We start from the raw sequence: 26,731 nt of genomic DNA on the forward strand, positions 1-26,731 counted from the left end.
TGGTGGGCTTCCCTGGTGGCTCAGACAGTAAAGAATCTGCCTGCAATGCAGGAGACCCAGGTTCCATCCCTGGGTCAGGATGCTCCCCTAGAGAAGGTCATGGCTACTTACTCCAGTATTCTTGCCTGGAGAATTCCCTGGACAGGGGAGCCTGGCAGACTACAGTCCATGGGGTCGCAAAGAGCTGGACACAACTCAGTGACTAAACACTCACTCGGGGGACCCATGACTGAGGACTGGTGCCCCTGCTCACAGAAGAAGGTCAGCTTGGCTTCTGCCAAGCCTCTCATACCTGATGCTTCCTGGACAAAGCCAGGCTGGAAACACACACAGAGGGAACCGAGGGGAGCTGAGAAGGCCTGGCCTGTGTCTTTCTTACTCTCATTCATATAAATGCAGCCTTTGCCCCTTTGCCATTGTCGCCCCAGGGAAAATGGATTAAATTCTGAATGAACCAGATGAAATGGTGTAATATACAAGCATCATGAAAAGAAAAAAGCAAGAAAGAAAAACAACCTTTACAGAGCAACGGAAAGGCTAAAGACATGGGCCTATTGGATAACATGGAAAGATGTTTAAGACACATTGTTAAGTGAAAAATAATAGGTCAAAACAACTGTATGGATTATTCAAGATTGTTTTCATTTAAAGTGTTCATTGCTCGGTCGTGTCTGACTCTTTGTGATCCCATGGACTGTAGCCTGCCAGATTACTCTGTCCTTGAAATTCTCCAGGAAAGAACACTGGAATGCCATTTCCTTCTCCAGGGTATCTTTCCAACCCAGGGATCAAACCCAGGTCTCCTGTATTGCAGGCAGATTCTTTACCACCTGAGCCACCAGGGAACTGAATTTTCATTTAAACATATGTGTAAAATATAAATGTGAGTATAGATATTTAAGGTATATAGACTGATAGTTACATAGATTCAGGTGTATCTGTGTGTGTGCATAAGTATGTGGACTTTACCTGTGGCTCAGCAATAAAGAATCCACCTGGAATTCAGGAGATGCAGAGGCTTGTGTTTGATCCCTGGGTCAGCAAGATCCCCTGGAGGAGGAAGTGGCAGCCCACTCCAGTATTCTTGCCTGGGAAATCCCACGGACGGAGGAGCCTGGCAAACTCCTGTCAAACAGTCCATGGGGTCTCAAAGAGACATGACTGAGCGACTAAACTACCACCACCACCTCATAGGGGCTGACCCAAGGGGCTAACCATCGTGGCAACTGGAGAAAACAGCACCCCACTGGCAGAAAGCATTGAGTGGGTGCCCACCCCTGATAGAAGGGCTGAGAGATCAGGTACACTCTGCTTGCTGAAGACAAAGAAGGACAAGTGTTAAGACAAGTCTTAAGTAAGACTTGTCTTACTCAAGTCTGCGGTCCCCAGGGTCTAGACCCGTGACCCACAGAGAGAGCCCTCCAGGAGTCCTGCAGCATAAGAGATATCTCCCAGTACACTCCTGCCATTCGGAGAAGGCAAGTGAGGAAGCAAGAGCCACACCCCTACCTGCCGGGAGTTCAGAGACTACCCCAGGGTTGTGGGCACACGGCACAATAGAAAGTTCATTGCCCATCTCCCTCAACCTTTGACCTCTCATGATTCAGACCCACTGATCTTAAAGGAACAGCCAATTTAGGCAACAGACACTCCTCTCAACTCCCATGTCCCAAGGAATTGCCATCCTCCTTACTCCATGCTCCCTTTAATCTACGCTGACCCCCCCAACCCCTATCCACCGATGAATCACAGGATGTTACAATGACATGGGACCTTGGAAGCCACTGAATTCAGATCCTCCCTATTAAGGAAGAGAAAAATGAAGTTCATAAAATCACCAAAGATGATTAGAGTATAGGCAGGGCTAGAACACAGATCGTTAAACTATCCCATGACATCTCCCAAAGTAAAAATTGCAGGGTTCATAAAATAGACTTGGGTATCCATTATGGAAACTAGAGCCTTGTTAAGCCAGCTGTGGCTGGCAGAACACCAGGAGCAGCCTCCTCTGGCAACTGGTGAGAAATTTAGAATCTCAGACCCTGCCCTAGACCTGCTGAATCAGAGCCTGCATGTTACCAGGATCCTCTCGTCCTGCCATGCACAGTAAAGCTGGAGACTCTCTGAACGAGAGAATTTGCCATCTGATCTACAGTCAGGCGAGAAAGAGACTCTCTCTCCCTTTCTGTGTCCATCCTGCTCTGTACTTTTCCCCAACCCACAAGAGAGCCTAAAAATTAATGGCAATAAAAACCGAAACAGGACTTCCCTGGTGATTCAGCGGTTGAGAATCTGCCTGCCAATGCAGAGGACATGGGTTCGATCCCTGGTTCAGGAAGATCTCACATGCTGCAGCACAAATAAGCCCGTGAGCCACAACTGCAGAAGCCCTCGAACCCTACAGCCCATGCTCGGCCTCAAGAGAAACCACTGCAATAAGAAGCCAGTACACTGCCCCTGCTTGCCGCAACTAGAGAAAGCCCACGAGCAGCAGCAAAGACCCGCACAGCCAAAAATGAATAAATAAATAAATAAACAGTTTTTTAAAAAGCAAAACAACAACAAGGCTCCCACGTCTAGTCAGTGGATGTTTCTGCTCTTATCCACAGGGAGCCTCTGCGGGGCACTTAAATCTCTCCGTTAAGTAAACAGCATAGCCAACTGTGCATGTAAGAACAGGTGGCAGAGAGCCCTAAGGAACCACAGGAGGGCTGGGTCATTAAACACTGCAGGTAAACAGGTGTGGCAGCCGGTCCCCATGCAGAGTGGGTGAGAGCCAGGGCACTCCATCATCTCTCTGAAGGAGGGCGGGAAGGAGGAACCAAAAGGAAAGAGAGAAAGACTGGTCCCACCTTCATCTCTTGGTCCTTCATCCTTGTTAGCTGCTCAGTCACATCCAACTCTTTGTGGTCCCATGGATTGTAGCCTGCCAGTCTCCTTTGTCCATAGAATTCTCCAGGCAGGAATACTGGAGTGGGTTGCCATTTCCTTCTCCAGGGGATCTTCCCAATCCAGGGATCCAACCCCGGTCTCGCACACTGCAGGTGGATTCTTTACTGTCTGAGCCACCAGGAAAGCCCTTCATCCTTAAGCCAGCTGATATACGACACAAAACAAGCCACTCATCCTTCCTGAAGCTCATGTAAGGAACAGGTACAAGAATTTGCGTCACAAGTTCACAGTGAAAAGCAAGAACATATAAAGGCCAAGCACCATGCCTGACACAGTAGTTGGGACCCAATAAACAAGCTGGTGGTAGAGAACTCACCTGCCAGTGCAGGAGACATAAGAGACGAAGGTTCGATCCTTGGGTCAGGAAGATCCCCTGGAGGAGGGCATGGCAACCCACTCCAGTATTCTTGCCTGGAGAATCCTATGGATAGAGGCTTCCCCAGAGGCTCAGCAGGCAAAGAATCTGCCTGCAAAGCAGGAGACATGGGAGACTCAGGTTCGATCCCTGGGTCAGGAAGATCCCCTGGAGCAGGAAATGGCAACCCACTGCTGTATACTTGCCTGGAAAATTCCATGGACAGAGGAGCCTGGCAGGTTACAGTCCATGGAGTCACAAAGAGTTGAATACAACTGAGCACACGACACACAATCAACAAAAGCCTTCCCTGCCGAATCTTCATCCCTTCATCCCTTCCACCCGCTTCTGTCCCAAAGGGCAAGGGAAGCCACAGGGTAGGTTCACAGCCTTGGTTCACAGCCCACTACACTCACCCAGGCACCTTCTAGAGACTACTAGAGTCTGGTCCTGTCCACTCAGATTCTGACTTAATTGGTCTGGGGAGCAGCCTGGACACTGGAATTTGTAAAAGATCCCTAGGTTAATTCTAACGTAAGCCCAAGGCTGTAAACCCCAGCCATTATGGCATCTGTGGATTACTCACCACTTGTCTGAATGGAGCAAAAGTCATAATTATTTCTCCCCTCACCACATTTACTGAGTGATTACTACATGGCCAGGGACTAAGCTAATCACTTTATATACATAATTTTATTTAATTCCCACAAAACCATCTATAGTGAGAACTGGCCCGCTCATTCATCAGTTGAGGAAATGGAAGCCCGGAAGAGTTAAGGCATCACGGTAAGTGCTACAGCTCCCAATCAGCAGAAGTGGGATTCGATGCCACATCTGTCTGGTGGCACTACTCCTTGCCAACCTTTCAGGCGTTGCAGTGGTAAAGAATCTGCCTGCCAGTGCAGGAAACGCAAGGGACACAGGTTTGATCCCTGAGTCGGGAAGATCCCCTGGAGGAGGAAATAGCAACCCATTCCAGTGTGCTTGCCTGGAAAATCCCAAGGACAGAGGAGACTGGTGGGCTACAGCTCCATGGAGTCACAGAGAGGCAGACACGACTGAGTGACTGAGCTGCACACACTGTCTAAGGTGTAAGGGGCACCACGTGTGTGACTAGTAGGCTAGGAAGACGTCTCAGCGATGCTGATAGAAGATGAAGCCATACTGTGGATCCAATGCCACATGGGGAGGAGGGGGGTGGAAAGGCAGCGGGTAAGGGAAGAGACATCAAGGGTGAGAGAGGACCAAGCAAACACAGGGGAAGGCAGGTCCATCTAGCATCTTCTTGTCCATGGAACACCCATGAGGTGCAAGGAGAAAAGCAGGCAGGGAAAGAGCTTTTAGCTGGAAAATGTCTCTATCTTACGGGCAATCACCAGGCATCACAAGAAAATATTCGGATCACACAACACATCACAGTAGCCACAACACTGGGCACCGGTGGTCAGGGGAGGAGGTCTAGGTGCAGGTCTCAGGGTGCACAGCACAAGGTGGCCAGAGGACATTCACATGCCCTTGTGCCTGGGGCGGTCTGCGGCATCAGTGATGCTCTGGGAGTTAGCCCACCACTGTTCATCTACTGGGAGAGGAGTTGCTGCTGTTCAGTTATTCAGTCGTGTCTACCTCTTTGTGACCCCTTGGACGGCAGCACGCCTGGCTTGCCTGTCCTTCAATGTCTCCTGGAGTTTGCTGACTCATTGGACGCTGGGAAAGATTAAAGGCAAAAGGAGAAGGGAGCAGCAGAGGATGAGATGGGTAGACAGCATCACCGACTCAATGGACATGAATCTGACGAAACTCTGGGAGAGGAGAGCATTCAGCAAACACTGAATAACTGCTTGAGATGCTACAGAAGGAAGGGGCATGATGCCGTGACGGCTGGTCACAGGTCACAGGAAGGGACAGTTAGAGACTTTGGGAAGGTCATGTACACATTACTATATTTAAAACAGATACCAACAAGGACCTACTGTCTAGCACAGGGAACTCTGTTCAATGTTACGTGCCAGCCTGGGTGGAAGGGGTTTTGACGGAGAATGGATACATGTATATGTACGGCTGAGTCCCTTTGCTGTTCACTTGAAACTACCACAATATTGTTAATCAACTATACCCCAATACAAAATAAAAAGTTTTCAAGTTTGGAAAAATAAATAATGAATTGTCAGTTTAAATACCTTCACTGAATTATATCAAAGCATCGTGTGCTTAACCAGCCATTTATTACTAGATATTCAAGCAATTCTTGGTTGATCCAGTTGACTGTGTAAGTCCCAGTGGGATAAATGCCCACACACGTCAAGACGGGTAGCTGTTTGTGACCACTACCTGATGCTAAATTCTCAGAAGTGGAGTTTCTAGGGTATTGGCTTCTTCTGACTTTAGCTTTATAACAGAACTTGCCAAACCGCTTGCCAGAAAGGCAGCCTCAGTCCGCACACTCAGCGACAGCAAACGTGAGTGTCCATTTTTCCCATTCTCTTGCATGGCTCCTCATTGCCGACAGTGCTTCTCCTTAAAGGCCTCCAGCCCCACACACAGCCCAGCCAGGCAGGCATGTTCCCTCCTGAGAAGCAAGCACACGCAGTGACCGACGCTGTTCGAGCCATATCTGTACATCATGGCCAATAACAGGACTCAGATCCTGCCCCCTTTCCTTAAAGAGCCAACCATGGGGTGGCCCCCAGCACCCCTCCACTGGTCCTAGGCCAACCCACTGAACTCAATCAATTGGGAAGGCTTCACTTGGAAAGGTAGTTCCTGGAACCACCTGGGCACCCTCCTGGTGGTTCACATCAGGCCCTGCTGGCAGACAGACAGATGCTGGCATTCTTCTCCACCACCTGGGGACAGGTATGCACGGCTGCTACAGCACCGAGGCCCCTCTGAACTCCAGATGCCTGTCAGGTAGAGAGGCCTGGCATTTCTGGAACTGATAAGGAAACTGCTCCAGTCTCTGGCCAGCTATGCAACTCTTATTCCACAGTCAATTGGGAGCACAGGGCAGGCATCCAGTGTAAATACCACCGGAGCAGCAGGAGTGAGGAGGACAACATTCCAGCCACCAAGCACAGCGTCTCTGAGGCTGGCAGGTGGCCTGGGCCACCGCTGACTTAACCCGCAAGGCTTCTTCCGGCAAAGAACATGCCTAGATCCACATCAGTGCCTGCCAGTCCAAGCTGCTCCGATTTCCTACAGCCCCCAGTGGTACCTCCAAGATCTGCCGTGGGAGGAAGAGGAAACAGGGCATGGAAGTTTCTAAAAGAGGAAAGGTAATGCCTGCCTCAGTAGCACAAGGGACTCTGGGCTGGGAAGGCCGCCTGCCCACTGACTGCTGACCTCCCTGGGGCTCCGTCCCCAACTCTTGCATTGATGGACCTCATACTGAGATCAGAGGAGGCAGCATGCCTTCCAAAGTACCCTGGCATGGAAGGAGACAGCAGTTCGGTGTAAACCAAGGGATCCACCACAGAAACTGCTTTGGAAAAAAGCAAGGCTTAACTACCCAATGAGTATGTGTTAGTTGCTCAGTTGTGTCCAACTCTCTGCAACCCCGTGGACTGTAGCCTGCTGGGCTCCTCTGTCCATGAAATTCTCCAGGCAGGAATACTGGAGTGGGTTGCCATTTCCTTCTCCAGGGGATCTTCCTGACCCAGGGATCAAACCCAGGTCTCCTGCATTGCAGGCAGATGCTTTACCGTCTGAGCTACTAGGAAAGCCCAGGGTAGAACTCAAATACCTTAGAAGTCGTGGTTCTATTTTGTAATCTGATAGTCAATATTGTTGTTGTGTGTGCATGCTCAGTTGTGTCTGACTCTTTGTGACCCCATGAACTATAACCTGCCAGGCTCCTCTGCCCATGGAATTTTCCAGGCAAGAAACTGGAGTAGATTGCCATTTCTTCCTCCAGGAGTCACATTATTCCAGCTAGTACAGTAAGCCTTTGAGGCAGGCTGATTTTGGTCATGATGTGCAGGAAGAAATGAAAAGCAGAGATGTGACTGACCTAAGTCCCCAGATCACAGGCCTGGGGTTTTCACTTAATCCCTCGTTACCTGAACTGTGGGCCCTGGAGAAATATCCTTTGGAAACTTAGATCTCAGCCCTTGTCCGATCTGTTTAATCAGAATCTGCATTTTCCCAAGATCCCCAGCATCTCCCAGGATTCATGAGCCACGGTCATGAAACGTTAGTGAGCATCAAAATCACCCCCACTTCATCCCAGGTCTGCCCTAGTGGGTGTGGAGTGAATCCCAGGCATTTGCATGTTTCCCAAGTTCCCAAGGTGACCAGATAGATCAGTCTAGAGACTGCATACATGACCTGGGAGGCTATATGCAGCTGCATCTTGGCCTGGTTCTCAAACTTGGCTGCACAATTGAAATCGCCTGAGGCATTAAAAAACATTCCCATGCCCTAGTTTCACCTCTGGAATCGAATTTAATTGGTCTGAGGTGCCGCCTGGGCTGATGGAGTTAAACAATTTGACCAAGTGATTGGAATGTGCAGCAAAGATTGAGAACCATTGATTCCGAGTGACCTCAATTAAAATCTGGTTTTCTTACTCACCAGTCACACAACACAGGGCAAGTTAGCCAGTCTGAGCATCTTTCTCATCCTTACAATGGGGAGAATAGTCACATATAAGAACTAAATGTTATGAGGTGTATTAGACATCTGACATTCAGTAAGTAAGGCAGGGCAGGCATACAGTAAGAGCAGCAAAGAATTAATGCTTTCCAAATATGGTGCTAGAGAAGACTCTGGGGAATCCCCTGGACAGCAGGGAGATCAGACCAGTCAATCCTAAAGGAAATCAACCCTGAGTACTCACTGGAAGGACTGATGCTGAAGCTGAAGCTCCGACACTTTAGTCACCTAACGCAAAGAGTCAACTTATGGGGGGAAAAAAAAAAACCTTATGCTAGGAAAGAATGAAGGCAGGGGGAGAAGACGGCAACAGAGGATAAGATGGTTGGATGGCATCACTGATTCAGTGGACATGAGTTTGAGCAAACTCCAGGAGATGGTGAAGGACAAGGAAGACTTCCTTCCCCAAGGAAGCTGCAGTCCATGGGGTCGCAAAGAGCTGGACATGACTTGGTAACTGAACAATGAACAACATACAGTAAGTACCCATTAAATGCCCAATGCCCCCATAATCTTCCTCTGCTATGATCAGAAGTGAAAAATCAGCTGACACCCCAAACTTCTCAACTTCTCTTTAAAAAAGAAGTATAGAAATATCAGTTCCGCTCATCACCATGCAGGAAAAGATAAAGGCGCCAGGGCTTGAAACCACATTGGAGCTGGTGTTCAGCAAGCTTAGCTGGCTTCACCAGCCTGACCCTGACTCCACGCTCAGAAGAGCCCCATGATTAGGGTGTAAGTCTCTGCCGTAGCTGTCCTGAAATTCTAGTACTTTGGGAAGATTTTGCACTGGGTCCCACAAATCAGGAAGCTGGTCCTGTCAAGGAGGAAGCTGGTTTGGGGACCCGTGCAAGGATGTCAGCAAATCTGTCTCTGGCTTGTGGCAGCAGAATGAATATAGGAAGAAAGAATAAAGGGGTGAGTTCTACAGTGACCTGAATGAATCTTTCTCTGAACTAAACATACCATGGTATCAAGGAAGGGAGAAAGAGAGGGTGTCACTAGAGTCAGGAAGGGACCAACTGGACGCTCTTCTTCTTTCCTCGGGATGCTCCCGGCCCGGAGAGGGCGGCGGACACCCCTGGGGGCTGAGCCCCAGCTGGATGCAGACTGCCCTTCCTACTCCTGCAGCACACCCCTCCTCCGCCCCATCTGGCTCATCCCCCTGGAGGACGCGCAGCACAAAGCAGACTGAGGAGGAGCTGGGACCCGGGATTCGCAATGGTTCTCTTGTCTGACATTGTTTTCCTTGTGTGGTTTTCCTCCCCGAGTCCAAAATCGTGTTCCCCCATCAACGGCCGTTTTCATCTCTCTGCTTTGCTGCTTGTGGTTCCGTGAGCCACTCTTTGGACATCCCTAAGCTTCTGCCGAGTTCACGAGAGAACAGGCTACCTAAACCCAGGGCTCAGGCACTGCAGCCATTGTGGAAGCTTCCATTAAGTAGAGTCCATGGTCCCTCCTCTTCAGGGCAAGTGCAAAGCCCCCAGGACCCACAGGAGAAGATACAGAGATGGAAACAACGTGCTGTAAGAAGACAGGGGATCCTGCTGGGACTATTTCTGCAGCTTGACTGTGCAGGGGTGCAAACCACGTTGGGCCAAGGTCACTGTGAGAAAATCATGGCTGGCGGCCCCTTACCCTCTTAATCCTCCATCCTAGTACCAAGACAGAGACAGATTTCTGGATCAGAGAGGAAGTCTGTCACCAGGACTTTGGGTGACTAATAAAACACCAAAGTTTGTGAATTTTTCTAAGAGTAAAAATTAGCATGGACCTTATTTATTCCTAGTTTTAAACATTTCTTTTGCTAACTGGTATGCTCATCAATTTTTTTTAGGTATCAAGCTACTGCAAGGGCCGTTATTTGTCCAAAAACCTGGTTATTCCTGCAGGAGGACAAAGGTATGTGGCTGACAGTCCTTTGTCACATGTGAAGCAGGGGACACAAAGCTGAGAACTTCTAATCTGAAGTATCAAAGGGCTGTTAACCCTGTGGGAACCTGTTGCAATGGCATGGGCTAGTAAGAACTGTGTTCTGCTGCCAAAATCAAATGAATCAGAGAGACAATGGCTTTGGCTGTAGAGCAGGCACGTTGGCCACCCTTGGCCTTGCTGCAGGAAGCAGGGACCTGCCAAGAACAGCCTGCAAGCAGGTAGTTACAGTAGAGAAACATTTTGTATCAGACTCAAAAAAAAAAAAAAAAAAAAAAACAGGGATTTCTCTTCAAATAGAAGAGTCAGTCAGTGCTGGAAAACAGCTGGTTCCCAGATACCCTGAGAGAGGAACAGAGCAGGGCAGTCTTACATGACCAATGGTGGCAGTATGGCGTCTCTTGTGTCTTCTGCATAGCAGGTGGGTTCTTTCCCACCAGCACCAACCTCAGAAGCCTCAAAATCAAGGCCAGATAAGTGTATTTCCCAAGACAAAAGAAGCTACCACATCAGCAGCACCAACGGTGGCCTCGTCCAGGGCCCAGGGCCCCTTCCAGCTGGCTCAGAAGTCTCTGTCTCTAACCCACTCTTGTATCAATTCCCTGGCTCTGTGCTCTTAGCTGTAAATACAGGGATTCTCTCTCCCAGCTGAAGAAGAAATGCCAGTGAGAGGATCAAACCTTAGGATAGGACCCCTCCCAACCCTGGTAGAACTCTTCTGAGTCCATTGTCCCAAGCTTAGGAGAGAGGGCAGAAATGACTCCTTCCCAAGTCTAACCATCCCCTTTAACCAAGCAGTTACACCAGAGGCAAAACAAGGCGATTCAACGTGGGTAGCCGCCCCCAAGCTCTTTTGGCAGCAGCCTGTACCTCCAAATTCAAGACTCTGGCATGATTCTACAATCCACTTGGAGGACAGTTACCATCTGTTTATGGAGGGGAAAAAATGGTAATAACCCCCAATCATAATCAAATAGGCAACCACTTTACTTTAAGTACCTATTAGCTGAAGCTAATTCACAATGGAACAATCCTGGAGTGCCCGTCTACAGGCCCATCAGAGGCACCAGCACACATCCAACCATTAGGATGGACGACAAGTAGATGAAGCACTTAAGGTTTTACCAGAAGCCCAGGCAGCTTTTCCTTCCCAGCCTCCCACTTCCTCTGCCTTGCCAGGTGGTCCCCAACGTGTCCAGAAAGAGAGAAAGGATGTCCTCTAAACCTGGGAAGCAAGAGTCTTCCATCAGCCCCCATCTTTTCCCCAGGCGAGGTGTGTCCCAGCTTGAGAAAAGCAGATTCATACTTTTGGAAGCCCCATTGAAGTAGGATGGCATTCAAAGGTAATTAGATAAAATACTGAATAAGCAAAACTTATTTATTCATAATCCAGCTTCATCTCCCAGACCCTCCCAGACTCTGCGCACACCACATATGAGGGAAAGCAGGCCAGCATTGCTCTAGCTAGCCATGTATTACGGCATGCCATTTCATTTCCCTGGGTCTCTTTCCTTACTTGTACAATGGGGACATTAGCCTATAAGTCTAAGGTCTCTTTCAACTCTAATAAATGATTATTCTGGTTCTTCTGTGAGAGTAAGAGGGAACCAAGACAAAGGAAGTTCACTGCCAGAGTAACTCTCATCTGGATATATATAAAGATGCTTACGCGACTTCCCCAGTGGCTCAGTGGATATCCTCGATGCCTGCCAATGCAGGCATCAGTGCAGGAGACTTGGCTTCGATCCCTGGGTCAGAAGATCCCCAGGAGGAGGAAATGGCAACCCATTCCAGTATTCTTGCCTGAAAAATCCCATGGACAGAGAAGCCTGGCGAAGTTGCAAAGAGTTGGAAAGAGTCAGGAACAACTGAGCATGCACACATACCTAAATACACACATACATAAGAGGTAGTCAGATAAGACAGACCAAAGAATGTATGCTGTTTTTAAAAAATATATATATATACATATATTTTAGTCTCTGCCCCCAGTTACTGACGCAGGGCACCAAAGACCTTTGTTGGGTTTTTTTTTTCAAAATATTTATTTCTTTACTTGACTGCATCTGGTCTTAGTTGTGGCATGTGGGATCTAGCTCCCTAACCAGGGAACTATCAAGAAGAAATACTGGACTTATTTCCTGAACCTGGGTCTCCTGCATTGGGAGCGCATAATCGTAGCCACTGGACCATCAAGGCAGTCCTCCAAATGTATGCTCTTTTTACAGGCTCCAAAAACCCCACATATTTGCTTCCTTCTTCATTTAATAGTAATGAGTCACCTTATATGAGAATTACAGGACCTGTTCAGTTATTTAAAGACATACTTAGACAAAGCATCTTTTACCTGGTCATCATTCTAACAACAATGTGAAACAAAGAAGGCAGATGCTCTGTGGCTCTTCACGGTGGGACAGCCAACACCAGGCAGTTAGGTCATTCTAGTTGCCACGAAAAATGGGTGAGAATGCAAGGCAGGGGTATTCTAGGCCCAGCCCAGCTTAATAGACTGAGAAACCAGAGTAAGTCACCTCTTTTCTTGTGCCTCCTATGCCTCATTTTCTCATCTGTAAATACTAATGTTGTTAAGCCTGGCTAGATCCCTGTCATGATCTTCTGATGTATAATTTTAAAATATCATATATTATGAATAAGCATGGTATAAATTCTAAGCCATGTCACTTTCAGGCCCAGGATGCACGGGCACAGTATAATTAGATGTTAAAATAATGAACTATTTTTAAATATTTCTGTTGTTTGCTATATTAGTCACTAAGTCATGTTCAACTCTTTTGCGACCCCGTGGACTGCAGCCTGCCAGGCTCCTCTGTCCATAGGATTTCCCAGGCAAGAATACTGAAGCAGGTTGCCATTTCCTTCTCCAGGGGATCTTCCCAACCCCAGGGATGAACCAACATCTCCAGTGGTTCCTGCATTGGTAGGCAGTTTCTTTATTATTGAGCCACCTGGGAAACCCATTCATTTCTGTACCTCCCAGTAAATGACCCCTGCCCGGAACCTCCCAACCACCCACCCCTCAATCACCCCATGATCCAGCAATGATCATGAGTTAACACACGACCCCGCAGGGAGCCCCAGGGCCCTGCCCAGCAGGAGGGCTGGTGTCTGTTCTGACTGGCCAGTGCCTACACCACACCAAGTACTTCAGGATCATCCTGCTCGAAAGCACAGGGCTTCATCAACAGTCCAAAGAATCCCCACCAGACACTCAGCCTCATTTTAGACACTCAGCCTCATTTTAGAATCCCTGTGATCACAAGAGGAGAGGAACTCTAATCCTCACACCTCCACAGGAGAGAATCCAGACCTCTCCCCAGGCCAAAATTTTGATCAACAGGATGGCAGCTGATAACAATGAAAAGATGTCTGAGACAATGCATTTTCAGTTCATTTGTATAAGCTCTGGTCCATACATTCATCTCCCATAAAACAACTGCTCAGTGGAATGCCTATACATACCAACATGGCGAGAACTCTAACAAACGAGAGGTAAATAAAGCAAGATGCGGAAGGGTGCTTGCAGTATAACATGTGCATACATTAAAACATACACAAAGTGATGCATCTTATAAATATACTCATATATGTATACATATATATACACATGTAATATATATACATATGTAATATGTATATACATATGTAATATGTATACACACATATATACATATATAATACATATACATATATAATATGTATATCTTCACATCCTGCCCATATCTGTGACAATTCTTGGGAGTCTGCAGTCTTTAATTATGCTGTTTAAAACTGCTGGCACTCACATTCTCTTATCCAAATAAAATTTATTAAAAAGGTCTATAAGAGACAGAGATATACATATTGCATAGGCCAGAAAGGTGGTTTTTCCATAAGAGGTGATGGAAAAAATCCAAACAAGCTTTCTGGCCAACCCAATATTTTTGACTATTTTCTAGATATCTGTTGACAAAGGCAACTGTAATGTCAAAAAAAAACCTATGTATGCTGCTGCTAAGTCACTTCAGTGGTGTCCGACTCTGTGCGACCCTAGAGACAGCAGCCCACCAGGCTCCCCCGTCCCTGGGATTCTCCAGGCAAGAATACTGGAGTGGGTTGCCATTTCCTTCTCCAATGCGTGAAAGTGAAAAGTGAAAGTGAAGTCGCTCAGTCGTGTCCAACTCTTAGCGACCCCATGGACGGCAGCCTACCAGGCTCCTCCGTCCATGGGATTTTCCAGGCAAGAGTACTGGAGTGGGGTGCCATTGCCTATATATATATATGCATAAATACATACACACACATATATATACAAATGTATACATATAAGTAGAATTATAAAATTGAACTGGTTTTCACACTTGGGCACTAAGATTGTCATAGGGTGGAGGCAGTTGCTAATTTGACAGAGTGTGAGGTTGGTTGGGAGAGAGCCATGAGGGTAAGTGTGGGTGTGCAGAGACAGCAGAGAAAGAGAGGCAGAGATACAGGCAGAGAGACAAAACAAGTGGACTGATGGATGCACAGTGAACTCAGGCTAATGACTGCCTAGGGAAATGGGAGGGGCCATGGGACCAGGGGTGACAGTTGAAGCCATTTTAGTTTTTTATCAGTAAAAAAAAAAAAAATTAGATGCAATATAGAACAAAACAGTGAGTTTGCTCATTCTGAGTGGCAGGAATGGAATATGAGTGTTTGTTTAACTAATCTTCGTATTTTTTTTAATATTTTTTAATTTCTCAGAAAGAATTCATTTGAATAAGTCCTTCCCATCCACACACTGTGTTCCAGGCCCTCAGATGTGGATGGTGGGAATTATTTATGAGTTTCCCAGATCATCCCCACTCTCCCTCCCACTGCGCAGACAGCTCAGATTTCCAAATGAGCCCTAACTAGCCCATTACTGATTAACAAGCTGTGCTTTTTTTTTTTTTAATGAGTAAAAATAAAGTCATTTATTTCTAAGTTCAATAACCATTTGTCACAGACTGCAAAGTTTCAGGTATACAGGCAGAGTGATCACAGACTTCTATGACAAGTCACTCCTGGTCTACAGGACAGATGACGTCTGAGCGAAATAATGACAGTGCCCTAGGATTAGGGCAGAAGAAAACTATTTTTACTAAATACTGTGCAGGACAAAGTAGGGCATGATTAAGTCTTGGGAGGGCAGCCCTTCCTGGAAGGAGAATAAAAGGAGCCTGGAAAGGCTTATACACAAAGAAGAGAAGAAAACGACAACCACAGGCAGCCTTGCAAACGTCAGGCACACACAGATCTTAACACTCAGGGCAATCCGAAGAGGGAGGTGGGGTCACTGCATCATTTTGAAGTTGGGGGAACAGAGGCTGTGAGAAGTTAAGTAACTTTGCTGGGAACAAAGAGCAATTGAGTGACATTATAGATTCTAACCCAGAGTTGAAAATTCAAAGCTGGGGACGGGGTGGCTCAGACTAGAAGGAAGTTTGCCTGCTTCAGAGTTGGGGGGTTTCTGGTACCCACATCTTTGCACTTTTTTTTTTTTTCTGGACTGGGATGCCCTCTGGCAATCAAAGATCAAGGGTGGATGCAGCCTGGGGCATTTGCTCGTCATCCTAAGATGAGAACTAAATACAGTCAGGTGTAATAAAGAGCAGAAAGATGCAGGCTTAATTCTAAACAGGGTCAGCCTTCAATACACCATCTCATCTTGCCTCTCATTTTAGCGGAACTTCTTTAGGTCACCTAAGTTTAAGGAATATTTCACTGTCAACTTCATGGACATGTTCTTGTAGCTCAGTAGGGACCGATGAGGGCAGTTCAGCCTGAGAGGGGAGCGGGCGCTGGGAGAGGCTCCAAGGACAGCTGAGGGGAAGGCGCCACCCTGGGTGCTGCCTAATCCATCCGACATGGGGACATGCTGTTTCAGAAACCGGATGACAATTAATAGGAAAAATCTGCTCTCACAGCGCTGCCAAGCTTGTCGCAGGGTCTCAGCTGGTGGCGCGCCTCTCGGTGAGGAAAGCAGGAATGCCTCATTCTTCCCTTTGCTCAAGGCTCTGCTGTTTTCTCAGGTAAAGAGAGGAAGACAAAGAAAAGTTCCTCCCACGGTAGGAAAAGTCTGCACAAGAAATAGCACTAGGTCCTCAAAGCCAGGACTCCAAGCATGATGCTAAGATTGAAAACTCAGGGACTTCCCTGGTGGTCTAGTGGCAGAGAATCCGTCTGCCAATGCAGGGGACATGGGTTCGATCCCTGCTCCAGGAAGATCCCACATGCTGTGGAGCAACTAAGCCCGCATGCCACAACTTCTGAAAGCCGAGCACCCTACAGCCTGTGCTCTGCAAAAAGAGAAGCCACGTTTAGTCAGAAGCCCGTGCACCACAGTGAGAGAGTAGCTCCTGCTCATAGCAACTAGAGAAAGCCCTGTGTAGCAACAAGGGGACGCAGCACAACCAAAAATTAATTATCTTTTTTAAAAGAAGATTGCAGGCTCCAACCTTACAGTATGATGGCTTATCTTCCAAACCTGTGAAACCCTATTTGGCACGTGGGGTACTGGCAGATAAAATGTCTGCAGCCAAGGTACCTGACCATGGGCTCCTCTTGTTTAATAAGTCATCTGGCTTTGGGCCAAGCTTCTATATATGTATATATAGAAAGTTTTATAATTTGCCTGTGTGCATATTTCTCTTGGACGAAATATTTGATATACTTCAAGAAAGCCTGATTTGCCTTGCTGGGACTTGTTCAGCTTAACCAAGAGCAGAGAGAGGCCGGAGGCTTCTAGGAAGCCAGGCAGTCTGTCCTGTTTCCTACCTTTCTGGTTCTCCACGCCATGTCTCTTGCTATACATCAGTGTTATAGATTTATAGGACAGTCACAGACTCTTTTGAGAACATAATAGCTGAGGATTAGTTCCTTTCGAACCCCACACCCCCATGCCACGAACAAACACTCAAACATTTGCATATCAATTCTTTATTGCATTGAGTCGCCCACGCGTATCTGATGTGCACTGTTGCCAGCCAGGCTTCTCTGTCCAAGGGATTCTTCAGGCAAGAATACTGCAGTGAGCTTCCATTTCCTTCTCCAGGGGATTCTCCTGGCCCAGGGATCAAACCCTCATCTCTTGTGTCTCTTGCACTGGCAGGTGAGTTCTTTACCACTGAGCCACCTGAGAAGCCCACATTGAATTCAAGGGACCACTATCCCTGTGAATCTTTTATGCTTTCCCCTTCAGTCCCTGAGTCCCCAGGTCAAGACCCCCACCACAGACACCAGCTCTGGTGCAGAAGTCATAGAAATCATCTTTCTGGACCCCATAATCTCATCAGAAAACTCCACCCTGAATCCTACCTCAGGAACCTGACGGCCTGTCAAACCCTTCATCAGCTCTCCCTCCCCATCTCCTATTAACATCAGCCATAAATGGAAACCCCAGCTGGGAATATATCTTGAAATTCAAGTTTCTGTTTAAACATTGGTACCCAGCCTCCCTTGAGCCATTTGGTCAGATCCATCCTGGGACCAAGCAGATGGATGCTAATTTACCATATTAACCCCTTTCGTGCCAGTCCCCTTAACCCAAGTCTTGGTGGAGAGCCACGTCTCACACCTGATCCCAGTGTTCATGGGGTTGAGTGCTCTGTGTGGTGGAAACCGGGCAGCAAACCTAGCAATCATGATGCTGTTGGCATCGTTTCTGGAACTCTGTGTAGAGCTATGTGCTGGAATACCCTGCATGGGCCACTTTCAATGCCAGAGGCTACCACCAACATCTAACTCTCTGAATGCCTTCTCATCACAACTCCACACATAGGTGCAGACAAGCGCAAAATCTGGTTACTCAGAAAGTCCCTTTGTTTCAGGAGGCAGGCAGCTAGGTATGAGTAGAGAAATGGGGGCAGGAGCCAGGTGGCCAGAAACCACGCATCCTGTAAACAGAAGGGGTCCATAGGCAGACAAAGGAAAGCAGGGACCTTCAGACTGACAGGAAACCACATATTTTGGGTGATGAGGGTTCAGGCAGCAAACAAAGAAAGGTGAGGAAAGGCAGGAACCTCCTGAGTCTAACCGTCATCTTTTACTCATTGTGTTCTCATTACACGCTGGGCTTCCCAGGTGGCAGTATTGGTAAAGAACCCACCGGCCAACGCAGGAGACATAAGAGATGCGCGTTTGATCCCTGGGTAGGGAAGATCCTCTGGAGGAGGGCATGGCAACCCACTCCAGAATCCCACGGACAGAGAAGCCTGCTGGGCTACAGTCCACGGAGTCGCCAAGAGTCGGACACAACTGAAGAGACTTAGCACGCACACACCCTCTCATTATAACAAGGTTAGCCTTACAGGTACAAAGTACTCATCATGCACAACGGCCATGACACTTTTGATCTAAGCTAAACAGGGACAGAAGCTCCTCCTCCCCCTCGGGAAAATGCAGCTGGGATGAAAAATCAGGGAAGTCTACCCCCAAACCCCTCCTTCCCCAGTGAATATTCTGCCCGTTCATTTATATGCCCCTCGTAACTGGCTTGCCTAAGAGACCCAGACAGATGAATCCCTCATCTATCTGCCTGCTCTCCCTCTAAGAGTGTCTCCTTGCTTAAACAAATTTTCACTTTACTTTCTTAACCTCTCTGCATCATCTTGGCACCGGCCCACTGAAGCCATGTTTTCAGTCATCACAGAAAAACCAAGTGGTCCACAATCTGGTCCTCACAGACACCGACACTGCCTTCAATCCATCATTACCAATAATAAAGGTGTAGACAGGAGTCACCAGCCAGGGCCACTTAAGCCCACCACGAGAGACCCTCTCAGAGAGCAGAAAGAGATTAAAACAGCATCTTTTGATCAAAAGGAGCCATGGTTCCCGATGCGACCCTTGCAAATGAACAGCCCACCTTACCTTTCATTCCAAATTTGGACCGTCGCCCATACTTGTTGATCATGATAAACAGAACCACCAACAGGACACAGGCAAAAGCAGCAAGTCCAACTGCTATGGATACCTGTTAGGAGCCAAACACAGACAAGCGAGCACAGTTACTGAAAACCCGAGGGCTGTGTGAGTAACACACGGGCTCAGATGAGAACAGCCCTATTGTAGTAGCAACTGGAGCCCTCCCAGAACTTCAGTAAACTCCAGAACTTCTCAGACTGAGGAAAGTCTTGAGAAGACATAATTTATAAGGTTCTACGAACATCAAAAAATAAATTACCCAAATTGATTAGAGAAAACTTCCATGATTCAGTTTTCTGAGCCCTCTCAGCTGGGGCCATCCCAACACAGGCAGGAGGAAGCCCAGAGAGGCTTCTGTCTATTGTCTCATTGTGGTTTTAATTAGCAAGTAAATCCTGCATCTTCACATTGACCTGCTTGGGCTAATATTCTTATCCATGAGATTCTAAAAAGACCTCTTTCCTTTCCTCCCCAGAGAAATCTCAGGCTCTGAGACGGGGTAGGGGCACCTCCCACCCAAGAAGATGCCCCGGGCAACTCTGACTTTTGTAAAAGGTTGTACAATTAGGAGCCCCTTCAAGTCAGGCCCAGCTGGCTGCTGATGGAGTGGGAATTCTCCAACTCTTCTCTTCCAAGCCCGGGGGCTTAAAGCAGATCCTCAAAGACTTCCTCAAACAATGAATTATTCTCATCAAGCTTCAACCACCTGAGAGGAGGTCATTCATCACGGCTTCTTTATGCCATAGTTCCAAACAGGGCAGTGTTTGGAAAAGTTGACAACTTAAAACAGAAGGCGGAAAACCACTGCATCAGTAACACCTTTCTCTTGACCAAGAAGTGACTCACCCCAAAAGTGTCTTCCTCTGGTTTGTGGGTCACAGTGATAGGAGGGGTGGGGCTCACTTCGTAGACTGAAAACCAAACAGAAAAACAGAAGAGTCGTTGGTTTGCTGGCCACAAGAACCTCCCCCACAGTTCTTACCCAACTCCCAAGCTTTCTCGAAAGTTCTTCCTAGAGAATATGCCTTTGAAGTCAGACTCTGTCTGACCTGTCCAGGCTTTGCAGGGGTCCCCAGAGACCAGACCCCCAAAGGCGCCCTGGCAGGTGTTGGCAGCTCAAGGACAGACTGCATCGGCATAAAGAGTCCTCACTCTCATCCCCCGAGTCACATCGCAGAGTAAACAGCCTAACCCTAACCTGGGCAACACGGGCCACGAGCTATGGGATAGACAAGAGGAAAGGAGATGGTTTGGGATCACAGCCAGGGTCTGGATTCAGCCCATTTTGTCCGTGAAGGCAGCTCTGGCTACACACAGCTCCTCTCTGCATCCCTTATCCTGTCCCTTCTTTCTACGCCCTTCCTGTTCCCTCTTCACTCCTCAGTTGAGATCCAGGAGGTCTGTGGCCCCACAAACCACCCACTATCCATTGCCCTGAGGCAGATTTCAGAGCACAGTGGCAGCTTCAGTTAAGCAACAAGTTTATCTGACTAGGAAACACCAGGTCTTCCCAGCAAGGCCTGGAGGAGCAGCCAAGCCTCCCTCGGACCTCCATCTGGAATCACCAACTTATCCAGAGACACCCCCGGTTCAAATTTCTCCAGAGGGATGTTCTGTGAGATGACAAGTCCTCTAAGACCAAGGACAAATAAAGGAATTACAGGTGATATTTACATCTGAGCCGAACAGCAATGCTGCTGCTGCTGCTGCTGCTAAGTCGCTTCAGTCGTGTCCGACTCTGTGCGACCCCATAGACGGCAGCCCACCAGGCTCCCCCGTCCCTGGGATTCTCCAGGCAAGAACACTGGAGTGGGTTGCCATTTCCTTCTCCAGAGCAGCAATGCATGTCCTAAAAAAGACCGTCTGCTGTCTCAGGCCACATAGGAAGCTGAAATGACCTCAGCTGTCACCATTCCTCTCCCATGGGGGACAAAAGGAATAAATAGGGGTTCCCCTACAGTCCACGAGCAAACCCCCAAATCCTTTGGGAGTTGTCTAGTCCTGGCCCCGAATCACTTATAGACTGAGCCTCAGTAATTTCACTTAAAGACAGATGAGCCTGTGGGAGACCTGGCCAGTCACAGCTCCACTTGTCTTGCGTGCTCAGTTGCTTCAGCTGTGTCTGACTCTTTGCAACCCCATGAACTGTAGCCCGCCAGGCTCCTCTCTGTTCATGGGTTTCCCAGGCAAGAATGCTGGAGTAGTTTGCCATGCCCTCCTCCAGGGGATCTTCCTGATCTAGGGGTTGAACCCATGTCTCTTAGGTCTCTTGCACTGGCGGGCAGATTCATTACCACTAGCGCCACCTGGGTAGGTTCTAGCCAAATTCCCTGGCTCTTGAAGCAGGTGACAAACACTGACATCATAGGCTCCACATTCTCTCTGCAAGAACAACTGAGATGCTCAACATGGGCCCACAGGGGCACGTGAGCCCCACATGCTTCCTGACACCAACTCTGTCTGTCTGGGTAGGAAGACCTGCACCATGGTCAGACCCTAGAAAACTGCAGGAGAACTGAGGCAGCAAGTGACCGTCTAAGAGGCATGGGCTTGGAACTGCCCAAGAAGAGTTTCTGCTCTCCTTTCATGGTTCACTCAGATCCTCTCAGCGGACATGGGTTTGGGGATGGTGATAGAACAGGAAAGAGGGCTATCTGGACTCAGTAGTCACCAAAAGTATCAGAATAAATCACTTTCAAAGCAAAAGGTAAAAGAGACTTACAAGAGACAAAGTTATCCGTGCTCTCTGCAAAAAAAAGACAGAGATAATTAACAAACGTAATAAAAACCGGAACAGCCTCGCTCTATCTTCTTCATAGCTATGACCTCTCCCACTCACCATGATCCCCTGTTGCCCTGGCAACTGAAAACTAAAACCCTTGGCACTTCACCCCTCCCCTACACCCTATTACTCTTTAGAAGGTGGTCTTCCAAATGGAGAAGGAATAAGAGCTAAACTCCTGGGTTTCAAGGGAGGTGGCCTGGCCCACCTGGAGACTAGAAACCAAACCATGAGATGAGGAATTAAATCCAGACTCCCTGTCACACCCACAGCCTTCCCTCAGATACCCAGTGTGTTGGGGATGATGGTGGAACATTAGAGCTCAGAAGAAATCCTCCAGGATGGGCTTCTGTGATCTACCTGGGAAATGCCAGCTATGATCTCAAGATCACAATTCCCCAATTGTAAAATTTAATCTAATAGGTCACTGAGACATGCTTGGGAATCCCTCTAGAATCTATTTCCCAGATGAAAATGTGTTATTGAGTCTTCGGCCTTTAGAAATGATCACCTAATACTGAAAGCCAATCATTATTGGGCATTGATTATGAGATGGGGGTGTGAAAAATGCTTTATGTAACACATCACCCAATCCTATACCCACCCTGGGAGATGGGTAGCATTACACCCTTTCATCAGGAGAGTAAACAGACATATAGAGATCAAGTGACTAACTGAATGTCACTCATCTAAGAAGGGATACAACTGGATTCAAGCCTGGGCTCGGAACCAGTTTATAAGAGATTCTCAAACTTCAGCCTGCCATAGAAGCATCCAGGAGATGACCACTACTATCCTCCAACAGAAAGAATGAGGGCTTCTTGGAGAAATGCATAATTCCAAGGCTGGGGAAGAAAAAGTAAAAGATATGCCTAGAACATCTTGTGGTATGGAAAAGCAAGAAAGCACACAAAAATTATTAGGGGAAGGAAGAAAGGATGCAGGAGCCACCATGATGGGGTTTCCAATGGCCAAACCAGGGATGATTTGAGCAACAAAATATAATAATGGTCATAGGTTGTTATGAGTTGAATTATATCTGCCCAAAATTCATACATGGAAGTCCTAACCCCTAGTACCTTAAACTATGACTATATTTAAAGGTAAGGTCTTTAAGAGGTAATTAAGTTAAAGTCATTAGCAACCTAGAGGGATAGGTGGGATAGGAGGGTGGGAAGGAGGCTCAAGAGGGAGGGAACATATGTATACTTACGACTGATTCACACTGTTGTATGGCAGAGGCCAACACAACATTGTAAAGCAATTATCCTCCAATTAAAAAAATAAATATTTTTCTCCCCTTGCAAAAAAGTTCAGAAAAAATAAACTTATTAGGGTGGGCATTAATCCAATATGACTTGTATCCTTATAAGAGGGTATTAGGACATAGTTATACAGAGACAGATGAAGACACACGGAGATGACAACCATCTGCAAGTCAAGGAGAGAGGCTCATAAAGAACCAGCCCTTCTGATACCTTGATCTCAGACTTCAAGCCTCCAGAAGTGTTAGAAGATAAATTTATGCTGTTTAAGCCATTTAGTCCCTGACACTTTTTCTCATGGCAGCTCTAGCAAATTAACACATGGATTGTAATTCACAGAACAAAATAAATACCCATGAGTCCATACTGATATAAGAAGTAATTTAATCAACAAATGAGGAAGAAAAGAAAGCTCTTCCTTACAATAAAATTCCAATTAATAAATAGAGAGGAAAGGATGGAACTAGGAAAAAATCACCATTCACAAATGGCACATTAATATTTGCTTCAGGCAAGAATCACCAATGAATGCTAAAATTAATATGTGAAAGAATAAGAAATGATATTTATAAAGCTTCAAAATATGATGCTTATTAATTACAGAAGGGAAAAAAAATTATCATTTTGCAGTGGAGAAATCTGGCAGACACCATCTTCACCAAGTGAGAAAGTTAACATCACAGGTAATAAGATGTATAGACATCATGTACCCCCAACACAATGGACTGAAAGGGCACAACATTACTTCTGCAGTGCTCTTACCAAAAACGCATAACTGGCATTTAATTGTGAGAAAACGCCAGGCGAACCCAAACTGTAGGATAGCCTACATATAATGAGTGAGGAGCCTTCGAAGTACGCAGATCATGAAAGACAAAGAAAGGCTGAAGACCTGCCCCAGATTTAAAGAGAATATGGTAGCATGGCAGCTAAATGCAATGTATAATCCTGGACTGGATCTCAAGAAGAGAAGGACAACTGATAAAATTTAGATAAAGTCTGTAGATTAGGTAATAGGGTTGTATCAATATCACTCCTGGTTGTGATCACTGCACTGTGATTATGTAAGACGGCAACATTGGGGGAAGCTGGGTGAAGGGTATAAAAACGTCTTTTGTATTCTTTTGCAATTTGGGAGGGTAAATCTCTATTTCAAAATCAAGAACTTAAAAAAAAATTTTTTTTAACTTTTTAACAAAAGAAATACGGATTATCAGTCCTCACCCCAGAGTTTCTGATTCAGGAGGTCTGGAGTGGGTCTTGAGAATTTGCATTTTAACCAAATTTTCAGGTGATGAGGATGCTGCTGCTCCCTTTTCGAACCCCTGCATTGTAGTACAGCTCCTCCTGTCACAAGCCTGCCACACCCTAAAAACAGCAACTCATTCATTCATTCATCATGGACCTTCTATTTACCAGGCATTTGGCTAGCTGAGCTTTCAGTCATTGCAGTCGTAGCTCTGCTCTCTACCTGTGGAGAAAATGATGCTTTCTATAAGGAAGGAGTCCTTTAAAGAAAGTTCTACGTATAGTAAATGCACTGTTAATAGATTTTTTGTTCATCATCTGCTTTTCGTTGTTTCAAGGGACAGCAATACAGCTTTGCCCAAATTCCTGAGCATGCCCTTCATACCCCCAGCCTCTTCTAAATTTCAAGTGACCAACTACCTGATTTGGGAGGAAGATGGGAGTCAAGGGACCCTAGCTGTGGTTTCAGAGAATAGAGACATGCCAGATCAACTCATAGTTAAAACTGATTTGCATGTTTCTCATAAGGTTTTCCTTTATTGGAGAATATTCTCATGTCAGCCAAATGTTTTGGCCAAATCTGTGAACCCTGTAATCTCTCGGTGAGCCTATGAATGCTTAGCTCCTTTGTAGGAGCCTGGAGACATGTATTCACCCAGGAAACACCTGAGACCTGGAAGAGCCAGACCTCCGGGGTTCTCTTTAACTTGTGGGAAGACTCAAAACTTCACCCTGGAGGAGGATGGTACCCAAGAATGGTCCTCATCTCTGCCTGCACCAGCAGGCTGGGAGAACAACTGGACTCGCGTGCCAAGGCAGCATCTGAATCCCAAAGGGGACGGGGCACGAATGGAAGGCATATGTCTCCTCCAGATCCCAAACTCCTCAAGAAAAACTCAGTGGGAAAAGCCAGTGGGGTCCAGAGAAAAGAGAAGAGAGGCAGCAGCTTGCATCCAGACAGACAGAGATGCACTGAGACGTGATGACGTGAAGAGATGGCCTGGCTTCAGATGTGAGGACAGAGGAGGGAGCCGCGCCAGGCGTCCACATGCTTGGCCCACCCCGCGCAGACGGCCAGACACGGCTGCCCCTCCACTTTCCCAGCACCCGCCCGTTCGGAGCACATTCTCATCTCAACAAGTTCCCTGTGGGAAAGAAGCCAGTCTTGATGCCGCTAAGGGCACTAGCGCAATGGTTTCTCCCCTTGGTGGTACCTAGGGCCTTGAGGGAACCCTGGTTTCTGCTGTCACAATGAAGAGACTTCCTGGCCAAGCGAAAAAGGGAGAATTCAAGAGTTATGGCAGCTCACTTGTTCCTAAATGTTTCGTTAAGTATTCACAGATATTCATTGCAGGAGTGCAGGCAAACACACACACACACATAAACACACACATACAACTGCATACATGTGCATGTACACATAAATACACATATATGCACACACATAAACACACACTCACAAACATAAATGCACACATACATACACATAAGCACATAAATGCACACATACACACACATGTACAAACACATGTGCACACACACACCTTGCTTACACACATACATGCACGCATGCACATAAAAACACACATACATACACACATGCATACATACATGCGCACATGTACATATAAACACACAAGCACATTCACTGATACACACATACAAACACATGCACATCCACACGCACACATCCCTTGCATACACACATATACACACATAAATACACACATACATACACATGCACGCACACTGTGCATATACATAAATGCACATACACACATAAATACATACATGCACACGTGCACACACATGTACAAACACACACATGCATGCACACACCCCTTGCACACACACACACATAAATAGACACATACATACACACATACATAAACATACACTCACACACATGCACACACATGCATGCATGCACATTCACACATACAAACACATACACACACACACACACAAACCCCTTGGCAACATTCCCCCTTCTATCACATCATCTAAGGATCCCTAATGGTGACCTTCCAGGTACCACCCTGACCCTGACATGATCCCCAGCCTCCCCTGACACTCAGATCCCTGACTCCTCATCGTCCCACTCTTACATCCAGATCCTTTTTGGTGGCCTCTCTAAGATCCTGGAACATGAAAGACGATTCCATGCTCCTAGAACACATCTTCCTTTCCAAGGACTGGCTCTTACACTAAGGCTTAAACTCCAGGTGGAACATTCTAGTGCTTCCCTGGAAATGCAGAAGGAACCACCAACATTTGCATAGGATGTGAAGCTTACAAAAAGCTTTCCCAGAACATTTTCATCTCAATGTCCTGCTCGGAGAAAATCCTCTGATCGAAGCCTCTGCATCTTCAGACGTTTCCACTCAATGTATTCATTTCAATCCAGTCTCTCTTGTGGGCCTCCGACCCACGAACAGTCAGGAAAGAAGACCCTCACCTTCAGATCTCCATCCCCTCCCCAAACAAATCCACTTTCAGTTGTCCTTGGGTGTTTTTAAAAAAAAAATAAAAATAAAAACAAACTAATTCTGCTCTTACTCTGTACCAAGCACCATGGGAGATATTTTAGGCAGATTGATCCAC

General features: G+C 46.9%; 1 protein-coding gene across 3 annotated transcripts in view; it reads right to left on the reverse strand.

The window, feature by feature from the left end:
• NTRK3 (neurotrophic receptor tyrosine kinase 3) overlaps positions 1-26,731 on the reverse strand; it is a 425,220-nt gene that overhangs the window by 252,673 nt on the left and 145,816 nt on the right. For all 3 annotated transcript variants that reach the window (XM_055556823.1, XM_055556822.1, XM_055556824.1), the window contains exons 9-11: positions 21,555-21,578; positions 19,679-19,743; positions 18,779-18,881 (exon numbers count right to left, since the gene is read on the reverse strand). In XM_055556823.1, coding sequence (XP_055412798.1) covers positions 18,779-18,881; positions 19,679-19,743; positions 21,555-21,578 — 192 coding nt within the window. The remainder of the gene's footprint in view (positions 1-18,778; positions 18,882-19,678; positions 19,744-21,554; positions 21,579-26,731) is intronic.

Source organism: Bubalus kerabau, chromosome 19 (assembly GCF_029407905.1).
Source record: "Bubalus kerabau isolate K-KA32 ecotype Philippines breed swamp buffalo chromosome 19, PCC_UOA_SB_1v2, whole genome shotgun sequence".
In the NCBI taxonomy this organism is placed as follows: Eukaryota; Metazoa; Chordata; class Mammalia; order Artiodactyla; family Bovidae; genus Bubalus; species Bubalus kerabau.